Source organism: Phascolarctos cinereus, unplaced genomic scaffold (assembly GCF_003287225.1).
Source record: "Phascolarctos cinereus isolate Bilbo 61053 unplaced genomic scaffold, phaCin_HiC Scaffold_9;HRSCAF=440, whole genome shotgun sequence".
In the NCBI taxonomy this organism is placed as follows: domain Eukaryota; kingdom Metazoa; phylum Chordata; class Mammalia; order Diprotodontia; family Phascolarctidae; genus Phascolarctos; species Phascolarctos cinereus.
In genome coordinates this window covers 2,000,522-2,011,986 of record NW_027556402.1, presented here as the reverse complement: position 1 = coordinate 2,011,986, position 11,465 = coordinate 2,000,522, and the positions used below count along the sequence as shown (strand labels likewise).

The 11,465-nt window shown below is 48.0% G+C and overlaps 1 protein-coding gene across 2 annotated transcripts in view; it reads right to left on the bottom strand.

Annotated features, from left to right (window-relative positions):
- Positions 1-11,465, bottom strand: part of MICU3 (mitochondrial calcium uptake 3) — an 85,341-nt gene that overhangs the window by 26,054 nt on the left and 47,822 nt on the right. The window contains exons 8-9 of one of the 2 annotated variants that reach the window (XM_020976739.2): positions 9,898-9,936; positions 6,072-6,161 (exon numbers count right to left, since the gene is read on the bottom strand). In XM_020976739.2, the coding sequence (XP_020832398.1) occupies positions 6,072-6,161; positions 9,898-9,936 (129 nt within the window). The remainder of the gene's footprint in view (positions 1-6,071; positions 6,162-9,897; positions 9,937-11,465) is intronic. The other variant, XM_078148577.1, reaches the window with a different exon arrangement.

The window sequence follows — 11,465 nt, the reverse complement described above, 5'->3', positions numbered from 1 at the left end:
TGACAATTGGGAGACCTTACTAGGACTATATCAGATGAGGGCGGAATAACTATGTTCCGGTTATTCTAGTGTAATTCATTATTCTGAAGAGATTTAAGAGAAACTAAAGAAAGAAAATGAACAGCTTTTTCTCTGGACGTAGGAAAATTCCCACAATTCCAATAATATCATCCACTCAGTGTGCCTGCCGGGGAGGGATGTTTTAGGGCTTTTAGGAAGCACCTTCTCCCTTACAAGCATCTGATTCCGTCAGCGGAGATTCACACTTTGGTTCAGCGATGTCCTCTCAAAAGGGCAACGAGCTGCGGGAGAGGTAACACAGTAGAGTAACCATTAACTGTTGCTGCTTAGTTGTTCCAGCTGTGTGCGACTCTGGACTGGCAGGTCCTGGAGCAGTTCGCCATTTCCTTCTCTAGCTCATTTAACAGATGAGGAAACTGAGGCGAGCAGGGTGAAGTGCCTTGCCCAGGGTCACACAGCTAGGAAGTATCTAAGGCTGCATTTGAACTCAAGTCTTAGACTCCAAACCAGGAGCTCTCTTCACTGCACCACCTGAGATCACAGAGTAAATCAACAGCTCAGTGAGGTCAATTGTTCTTCAGAACCGGAGCTTTGACCAGGCAGGGGGTGGGCTGGGTAACCATTCAAAGGGATTTGGCAGCCCGGGGCACTGAAGGTGGGCACTTGGGAACAGGAGAGGAAACAGGAGGATCCTGAAAGCAAACTTTACCTACTTCACATTTCTGAACCGAGCATTTTATGAAATTAACAAAAGGCTGCTGACCAAGAACAAGGACAAGATGGTGCTTTGGCTTAATCATAACTCTGATAATAATAATATTGACTTCTTATGTGGTGCACTCTTATTTATGCTTTCTTAATTATAGTACCAATGAAGAGCAAACGAGGCCTGAAAAACTGCTGCGTTTCCTTAAAATCAGAGATTATGAGAGCATTGAAACTCAGTGAACTCGGCAGCAGTGATGGCTGAATCACGTTTTGCCCTAGCGTGGTCAAGTCCTCCATTTCAGGACATAATACACTGAAATGTAGAGGGCTTTGTTTCAGACAACTTTTCAACAATGACCTCATTGAACCAGTTTTTCTCATGGCTCCTGAGCAGATCAGATCTTTCCTTACAGGCTTTCATCATCAAAATCTTATTAGATTTAGGTTGCATTTATCCAGCTAATCCAGATCTGCAGGGCCATGAGCTCCAGTCTGACATCAGGAAAAAAAATGAGCAAATGAAAATGGTGAAAACATTTTTTCATTCTGTGAAACAGAGCACAGTTCAGAGTCACTGAAAACCAGCCTCACGTCTCTGTACCTTCCCAGCATTATATAACTTGAACCTCAGAAAGGGTGAGACAAAACCAGGGGCTTGAGCTCTTTCATTCCCCTGCTTGTTGTAAAAGAAAATGAATTCAGGTGTTTTCATAACAAAAAGACACCAAAGCCACAAAAGAACCCCAGATGCTATTTTCACAGAAGGGGATTATCTCACTTTGCTTTGATCTAATTTCCTTAAAATAATTGCAAAAATAAAATACAGGCAGGTCCCATCCTACAAAGCTGTATGTATGCTCTCTGTATTTTTGAATCAAATTCTAGTACATAAATGAAAGTGACAAGAGGCCTTTGAACAGAAGTAGTGCTTTTACAGGTTTTTATCCATTCAGAGAAACTGGCTTTATCAATGAAATTTGTCTAAGAAACATCCAATGGAGAAATTTCCCGAGCTCTGACAATGAGAACTGGACCTTTAACAGGATGTAGCCTTTCAGTATGGCTCTGTAGAGTGAAAGCCTGCAAAGCCCATGATAAAGTAATATTGGAAAACAGTTGGCAAGGCCCCTTTCTGCCACAAGTTAAATACGAGGCTTTGGGAAATTGCAGTATGTAGCTATGCTGAAGAGGACATGCTTTACCTGGGAGACAGATAAATTTAGGCAAAAAAAATAATGAGCTTATTGAAACAGGGCTCTGCTGGGGTTCTCCAAATCCTTAGGGTTACATCTAGCTCTGGGCCTAGAGTCTGGGGCAGATTACTACTCAAATTTGTCAATAATATTGAAAAACAATTACCTGGAAAATCTTAATTGATTTGTGATTTATAATGAATAAAAGTGTGATTATGAGCAGGTTTTCAAGACTTTGCTTTGAACAAATGGAGACCCTGAAAATACTGTTATGTGAACAATCCATTGGGACACACTAGTTTGGTAGTAACCTAAAGGGCCCACGACTCTAACAAGGCAGCTAAACAGCATTTCAGGGATTCTGATCCTCTAGAACTCAATGGGATTTGGCTTTAGAATGTAAGCTTTCTCCTTCCGGCCCTCAGAAGCTTCACTTCTCCATAAAGTCCAACAACTTTGGCCTGCAGGTTTGCCTTCTGTAGCCCTGAGCAGCTGGCCAGCGGGGCTTGGAGCCCGGCTCGGCTCGTAGTGGACAATGGGCCTACCAGGGTACATCTGTCCTGCAAATCAGGCAGGAAGGGGCTGCCAGGCCCACTTCACAAAGGGCTTTTTGACATTAGCTTCTTCCATATTGAAGCTTCCAAAGTGATTTCTGAAAAACTGCCGAGAAGAGCTGAATAGCCAACCTTAGCGAGGGTCGCTATTGGCGCAGGGAGGCAGTGAGGCGCTTGGCTGGGGAGCGGCAGCAGCGCTCTGGCTAAGGACGAGAGCTGGCTGGAATGGGCTCTGGCTCTGAGTGCCTGTCCAGGTAGGGATCCCACTTGTTCCTGGCCATTTGGTAGTAAGGCCAGGAGGAGGTGGCTAGGACCAGAGGGAGGTTGATGTGGTCAGAGCACTGCATTTGGAGCTGGCACAGATCTGGCTGGGGCACTGACTGTTCCTAAGGCTTTTTACCTTCAAAGGGACAGTTGCATATCCTCTTGGTGGAAGGAAACAGGATTTTTCCCCCGGCAGTGCACTGTTCCAGCAATGAAAAGGATAAGTGACAGCCCAGGAACAGGGATTAGACTTTGGATTTCACTGGGGCAGGGAACTCCTAGGAAGGGGAAACTCAATGCCCCACAGCACCTGGAGCACAGAGTGATCACCAGCCAGTGGGGGTCAGAGCAAGGACTGGAACCCAGGTCTCATCTACCCTGCTATGCTGTATGTGAGAGCATGAAATAGGGAGGCACGCTTCTTCACTAAGCTAAAGCATTATCTTCTCCAGACTTTTGCTCAAAATGCTTAGATTCTACCACTCTCTGAAGGGTGAAGTTCGTCTGCAGGACCCTCCCACTTCCTTTTCTGCTCTCTTGTGCCCACCTTGGGACCCTGGGCTTTCTAACAATCCCATCCCTCTCCTCGCCAGCCCAGCCTGGGCAAAGATCTAATGCCCCCAAGAACAAATGACTACACTGAGCTGCTCATTCACGGTATGGGGTTCCACCGCTCCTTGCATTTTTAAGAGTAGACTGTCAACCTGCAACACGAATCTCTGCTAGGGAAATTTCAACAATTATATTTGAGGGAGAAGGGTGCTTCAAGACACCCTAAAATGTAACTAGTCTGGCTCCCATAGTGGGGGAAATGATCGGGATTTGCCTTTTATCCTTCAGCCCAGAGTACATGCTATCCATTTTCTTTTTGTAAAATTTAATTTTTATTTTCAATTCCAAATTCTCTCCCTCCTGCCATCCTTCCCCCACTCATTGAGAGGGAAGAAATATTATACTCATTATCCATATGAAGTCATGCAGAACACATTTCCATGTTATCTATGTCCTGAAAAAAAACAACAAGAAAAATAAAGGAAGTCAAACCAAGCCAACCAAACTTCTGTCTGCATTCTGGGACCCCTGTGCTCTAGGTGGAGGTGGGCAGCATCTTACATCGTGAGTCCTCTGGAGCTGGCGTGGGTCATGGTACTGATCACAATGACTAAGGCTCTCAGAGACGGTCATTGCTACCTTGCTGTGCTTTGGCCACCCGGTCCTGTTCACTACATTGGCATCAGTTCATATTGGGCTTCCCAGGTTTCTCTGAAACTATCCCCCTCATCATTTCCTATAGCATTCATACACAACAGCTTGTTCAGCCACTCCCCAGTTGACGGGCATCCCCTCAATTTCCAATTCTTTGCCATCACACAAAGAGCTATCAGCTTTTTTGTGTACATGGGTCCTTTCCTTTTTTGTTTTTTGTCTCTTTAAGATACAAACCTCGCAGCAGTATTGCTGGGTCAAAGGGCACGAATGGTTTTATCGTCCCTTAGGCCTAGTGCCAAATCATTCGTTCTCCAGATTGGTTGGACTCATTTTCTTTCTTGAATATCTTTTAGTTCCCTTTACATTGGCTGCATGTTGTAGGATCCAGAAGGTGCTCCAGAGTCCTCTTTTCCACTCCTCCTGTATGAGGAGGTGGAGAAATGCAGTGATTTGCCCAAGATCTCATCCAAACACAGATGGCTGAGCTAGGATTCCACCCCCACAACTCCCACCCCTAACCCAGCCCTCTTTCTGAGACCTACTTCCCTCACCTGTAAAATAGGCATCACAATAGCTGCATTACCTGCCAGTAAGGGCTATGGTGAAGACACAATGAAAAACCAGTAACAGAAAACAAACTAGAAACTGTTGTGTTAATGTCTGCTGTCACTGTCCCCATTGTTCATTGGGTCCCTCCAAATGCATGGCATAATGTTGCTAGAAATAGTACTTCAACCCAGTACAAATGAAAGAGCCTCTTATCTGTCTTCAAATGAAAAGGTGCCTCCCCTCAGCCCCCCACTTGTCTACCTCTAAGTGCTGAGGCTAAGGTGGTGAGCTCCATGGTGACGGGGCAATGACCAATGGCAGTACGCACACTTGGCTAGCACCGCCTCAATTGTACAGAAAAGGCAGGAGTGGGTCCTAAAGCTTCCACTGCCCAGCACAGGGAAAGAAAGACATGGAGGGCGGGAGCCTGCAGGATGTGCTCCCTGGAGGCAGTGATCACTGGCCCAAGCTGCCCTGGTGAGGGTACCCTTAGAGACAAAAGGGGACACCCAATGACCCTCTGAGGGGTCACTCTATTACCTGCTCTGCCAAGAGACAGGGACAGCTGCCCAGTGTGTGCTCGCTAATGCCACTAAGACAGCCTTCTTTGGGGTGGAGGGTTTCTTTCACATTGCCAGTTGCAGAGCATCGCTATCCAATACCCAAATAGTTAGAGTCTGAAAAATGCTCTTGGTTTGGGGAGCTGAGCTAAACCTTTCACAAATAAGTCCAAACCTCTCTTCTGCAGAGACGGCCTTATTCCTTAAAGGAAGAGTTGGTGTGGATTTTAGTCAGGTAAGGTGTCTATCATTGATTCACAGTCATCTCTCTTCTGACGAGCTAAATAAAAGAACGTCAGCAATTGGCATAATGGAGTCAAATGCAAGTTTTAAAAAGACACAGATTGAAGTCAAAACCAAAACCAAGGCATGTTACAAGTATACAAAAAGGACAGCAAGTAGAGGTGATGTCTCCTATCGCCTAAGCTACAGAAAGTCATGAAACAATGAACTCATTGACTCTGTCCCTCTTTGGGAAAGACCACCCGCATCATTTCATTGTCTTAATTCTTGCTAAGTGAAGCAGAAATGGCTAACAAGTGGTTCTCAAACCTTTTAGTCTCAGAATCCATATACAACCTTAAAAATGACGGAAGACCCCAAAACTTATGTGTGTGTTTTATCTACTGAAAATCACCACATTCAATGAAAAGTCTTGGTATTGTTTTTTTTAACTTTTTTTTAACCATTGACTTTTTTTTTGGTGAGTCAGGGTTAAGTGACTTGCCCAGAGTCACACAGCTAGTAAGTGTCAAGTGTCTGAGGGCGGATTTGAACTCAGGTTCTTCTCACTCCAAGGCCAGAGCTCTATCCACTACACCACCTAGCTACCCCCTTAGCATTGTTATAAATGTAGCTTTGACCCCATAGAGCCCTGTGAAAGGGTCTCAGGGACTCTGGACCACACTTTGAGAACCACTGGTTTATACACAATGAGTTTTTAATGATCCATTGATTCTGAAATGAAATGAAGACTAAACTAATAAAATGACAAACAGTGCCTGGACTGATACCTCAGCAAGGTCGGAAAAGAGGGCCTGGCTCGTGTTCCGTCTCAGCGTATCCCAGTAGCTTCTGGAGATGAGTTCTCCTGTTTTAAGTACCTGTAGAAGTTTCAAGAGGCACAATTGAAATCTAAAGTGGGATCCCCAAGAATGACAGCTTCCACTCTTGGAAGCTCTTCTAACCAACATCCAAAGAGAAGAGATCCACACTAACTCAGCCTTTGGTTGGGGGGCTGCCCATTAACCTGCAGGACTTTCAATGGGCAATGGTGCTCTTTTGATTAAAAGTCCTGGCTGGACTTTGTCAAAAAATATCAACCCCTCTTTTTTTTAATGCGAGTATGACAAGAAACATCATTGCTGGTCGGGGTGATGTGAAGAAGGCCTGGAGAGCAAGGTGTCACATGTTGGTGACCTACGTGCCTCCCTGGGGGGATTCTCAAAGGGATCCCCTCAAGGTGAAGGATCCCCGCTGATCCTCAGAGAACCCAGTCTAGGAGTCACAGCCTCTGCAGGAAGAAATGCTGCACCTTCCAGGGGGTGGAAGATTGCACACTTGGCCAAAGTCCCCTGGCCCTCTCCCTTGCTGAAGACCCAGAGAGGAGCCCCACTGAGGGAGGGCTGGCCTTGGTCACTCTGAAGGGCCTCTGATCCCGACAGGCTGGGCAGCTCACAGAGCCCCCCAGGGCTCCCTCCTACTACAGACACACACACCAGGTGCTCATTGGTGGGACACAGGTCAGAACACATACGTGTATGTAAAATACGCAGATATGTATATACACACACACCTACACAGAGACGATGACAGTGATGACATGTCCTTTATGCTGGAGTGTAAGTGGGGAGATTTCACCAGATCTGCAGGGCATTGGTTGTTTGCTTACTCTGAGAAGTGCCCCCCCAAACACCGCTCTGATGCTTCAGCCCAGTCCAGAGGCCACTTGGGGCGCCTGAAGCCTGGGCCAGAAACCTGAGGTCAGGCAGCAAGGTCCAAGGCTGGGGGATGATTGCAGATGCCTGAGGAACCAGCCCAGATGAACCCCTCAGAGAGGGTCATCGCTGGATAAGTGACAGGCTGGTAGATTCTTTTAGCCATAGAAATGCCTGAGAACTTCTGCTTCAGGGTGAAGGGAGCTGCTATCTGTGTCAGTGAAGGGAGAACACCTTTGTAGTGCTGAAGTGGGAGGGGTTCTGTCCCTTCTCTCAAAGCTTCTAGATTGTGCTAATAGGGATGTGGTGTCCAGAATCAGGACCTGCTCTGATCTACCCTGGCCGGGGCCCACCAGGGCACTGTGCTCAGTTCTGGGCATCCAAGTGACAAGGTGGGCATGTCCTCAGTGCACTGCTCAGGAATATAAGAAGCCTGGAAATTGTGTGACGTGAAGACTGTACGAAGGAGCCAGGACAGCGAGCCCAAAGGCCAAGGTTTTCCAACAGCCCATAGCCTGCTACGGGTCAGAGATGCTGCCCTCACTCTACCTGGCTCCAGATCAGAGGAGTTTACAGGGTCACAAGTCTGGTCAGACGGCAGGAGCGCTCTCCTGCCACGGCTGCCTCCCCCTACCTGCAGTCTTCCCACACAGGCTGGGCACCTCTCACTGATGGGGCACAGGTGGGCGGGAGCCCGTGAGTCTGCGACTGCCCAGTACTGAAGAGCCTGCCAGCCCTCATAGTAATCACAGTACAGTGACATGGATAAACATACCTGACACTGTGGGAAGGGGAGAGCCATGGGAGGCTTGAAGGAGGACAAAAGAATAGCCACTTTTGGTATTGGGGATAGTGAACCAATTAGGGAGGAATGCTCCAGGGGAGGCCCCACAGAGATTGCGCAATAAATGGGGAACAGGCCTAGCCAGTGTGGCTTAAGACCTCCCTCCAGCTCCCCAAGCAGCCTGGGAGTAGAGTGGAGGACGTGGATGGTGGGAGCCATCCAAAGGTGGGTCTGGCAAAGCATGACAGCAAGAGGAGAAGGAGATGAGGACCTCGGGAAGAGGAGGAGGAGGGCAGTGCAGAGATGACCTGATGGATTACCAGATGGCTAGGAGAGTGCAGCCAGTGGGGAAAAGCAAAGGCTGTGTCGAGGCCACTGAGCCTCCATCTGAGGATCAACACCAAGGCATGCAATACTGTTCTGTGGCAGGAAGCAGCACCTTCAGCCTTGTCTCTCTGGGGGGGGGTGTCCCTGCCCCAGGCTTGACTCTCTACCCTGCCCTTGAACGTGAGCGTGATATCTGACCAGGGCGATCAATTCAGAACAGTAAAATCATGAAGTCACTAAAACGTCCTGTGCAGTAAGTATTTAAAAACCCTTGCAGTGTCTTTGCATTTGCTCTGTGGATCTAAATGAGATTTCCTTGTGCTCCTGAACTTCACAACACTCATCACTTCTTTCTGAGCAAAATTTCCCCTGCTGTAAGACAGTGAATTGATATAGACTAATCAGCTGAGTCAAGAAGGAAGTGAGAGCCTGCCTTCCATTTCAGCATCAGCCTGGTGGTGATGATGCAAGGCAAGTCTTCTCTTAAACTATATCGCCTGCTTTAGAATGAAGACTTTTGCCTTGGTTTAGTCCAAAACCAGATAGACAGCCTTCTCTGCTCTTCATGCTGGGCTCCATAAAGATGCTAGCTTTTGTGATGATGAGGAGGAAGATGCTGTTGCTGCTCTGTGGGTCCCACTCTGGATTCTGGTCTCGAGGTGCTTCCCAGAATGCCTTGGGAGTCCCTTCCAGAGTGGTGGCAGGCTCCTCAGGGAAGGGAAAGGGCCTCTGGTCTGACACTGAGGGCCCTCAATACAAATCCAAAGGTCTCTTTTTTTTTCTCATTTTTTTTAAGGCAATTGGGGTTAAGTGACTTGCCCAGGGTCACACAGCTAGTAAGTGTCAAGTGTTTGGTCTGAGGCCGAATTTGAACTCAGGTCCTCCTGACTTCAGGGCCGGTGCTCTATCCACTGCCAAGGGTCTCTTACTGTAAATTGGCAGTGGTCCTACAGTCCTGGGGAACTGGCCATAATCTGTGCGGGGCAGCTGGGATCTCCTCAAAGACTGCTGGGTTTTTGTTTTTTTTTTTAAATTACGGCATCTGAGACAATGGAAAGAGACGACGCATGTCAGTACTTGCTTGAATGTGTCCTTGAATGCCAATGCTTCTATCACCTGGCCTGGCCAGTGTGTCCAGTTAAACACAGAAAGACCAAAGGACAGACAAGCTCTGCACCTGGCAGCCCTCCCATAATGCCGGGTCAGTGACCAGAGATTTACGACAAAGACTGGGAGGAATTCCCTGAAGACCCCCCGGGCGACGAGCCCACACACTTCCTGAATCTATCGATCTGCCAGGTACTGCGGGTCTGGCCAACGGGCCACCACACAGCTCCTGGGCGTTTGGCCCTTCGAGAAGGCCACAAACTCCAGCTTGTTGGGAGAAGACAAGAAGATGGAACCGAATTCAGCATGAGGGGCATGGAGAATTAAGAAGCTCGTTTATATGAATTCTGAATGTGCAAATCCCTTGGACAATTCATGCTGTGAAGTATTCCTTTTCTATTCTCCCCATTCCTACTCTCCCCCCCCCCCACGCTTCTTTTAGAAGGTGACCTTTCCTTTGATTAGTCTAAAATCAGCTAGAGGCAACTTTCTCCGTCCTTAGTATGAGGCTCCAGGACCACCCAGTCCTTAATGGGGCAGCCTAGTAGTTAGAAGAGGCTGCTTTTCTATAAGGAAACAACCTTGTCAGCTCCCCTCCCCCCACCTCCCTTCCCCCAGCGGCCCTCTGCCCCCAGCCCGGTGAGATCCAGAAACATAAAGAACATCGAGAGGGTTGGTACATACATTAGTAGGAGAGGCATGGAGTCCATAAAGTTGCACACGCTGACACACGCACAAAGGGCCAAAGGAAGGGTCACATTTCAGAACAGCAACAGGAAAAGGAAAGATGACAAAAGAGTCGGTTAGGAATTGGGTGAGCCACTCGGCTCCATTCTACACACAGCAGCCCCGGGCCAGAGCGGCATGACCCTCAGTGCTGCAGGCGGGGGCTCCTCTTCTCTCCTCCTCCTAAGGCTGGACTGCTGTTAGGGGTGGATCTGGGAACTCCAGCCAAGTCAGTAGCAGCCGTGGGGACCTTTGGGAGCTGCGCCACTCTCTGCAGAAGCTGTGGCATTAACCACAGACCAAGAGGGAACTTCAGGCCATCTGAATGAATGTTTGATGTGGGCTCTGTAAGTGATTCATTCAGTGATTTCTATTTTACAGTTTAGCCAAAAACACTCGAGGAGTCTGTAGAAAACCTTAGACTTTGGGAATCGGGGACTTACAACGACCAGGACAGGGCTAGTGGGGAAGCGGTTGACCTCTATATCCTCCCATCAAACAGCATATACAAGACTGGGAGGGGGCTACTTAGCTACCTGGGGCAGAAAGCATTCAGGGTGGGGAAGAGACAACTGGATTCTGAGACAGCAGATTGAGGGCCAAATCCCAGGTCTGACACTGCCCATCTTGGGAAAGATACCATCTCTCTGGGTGGCATTTATAAATGGGGGCTGCTTTGTAAGATTGTCAAATGTCCCTCCAGCTCTACCCCTAGGATATGATGAAGAGAAACAGCTCTGGGGTAGACTTTGGAAACAACAATGTTTCCATTCGGCACTAGAAACACTTGTTAAATGCAAAGCTCTGGGCTAGGGATATTGGGGACACAAGGCAGAAACAAAAGAGCCCCTGTTCTCGGGTGGGGAGTGAGGGGCTGCCACCAGATACAGAGAAAGTAATCAAGGAAAATTTGAGGAGGGAAGGAGCACACACAACAGGGGTGAGGAAAAGCCTTCCTTGGGAGGGGAGGAGCACGGAGCCGAGCAGTGAAGGAAGCTGGGGATTTTCAGATGTGGTGCTAAGAAGGGAGATGGGCAGAATGAGGGGCACTCTGGGTACTGTGTACACAGAGGTGGGACGCAGACTCTCCAGTTCAGCAAACAGGAGGCAGGACCATTTTCTTGAATAATATGGAGGACCTGAAGGGGAATAACATGAATTGTGCAGGAAACGTGTGGAAGCCAGTGGTAGACTAGCTATTGGGGTGGGGCTCTCTGTGACTATCTCTAACCTTGGAGACCTAACTCTGGAGAGAGTTACTGGCAGCTTAAGGAAGTTAGGTGACCCAGATGTGGACATACAAATAAGTGTCAGAGGCAGGATTTGAATTCAGATCTTTCGGACTCTAAGCCCACCATTTGATCCGTGACACCAGAATGCATTTCCTATCTGTGCATTAAAGCAAGTCCCCATGTTACCTATGCTAGGTAATATCTTGTTAGCCTGGTTCCTGTGTCTAGGTGAAAGTAAACTCACTTACACAAACCCCCCAAATTTAGACTTTTCCCTAATTATGAGAGGCCTGC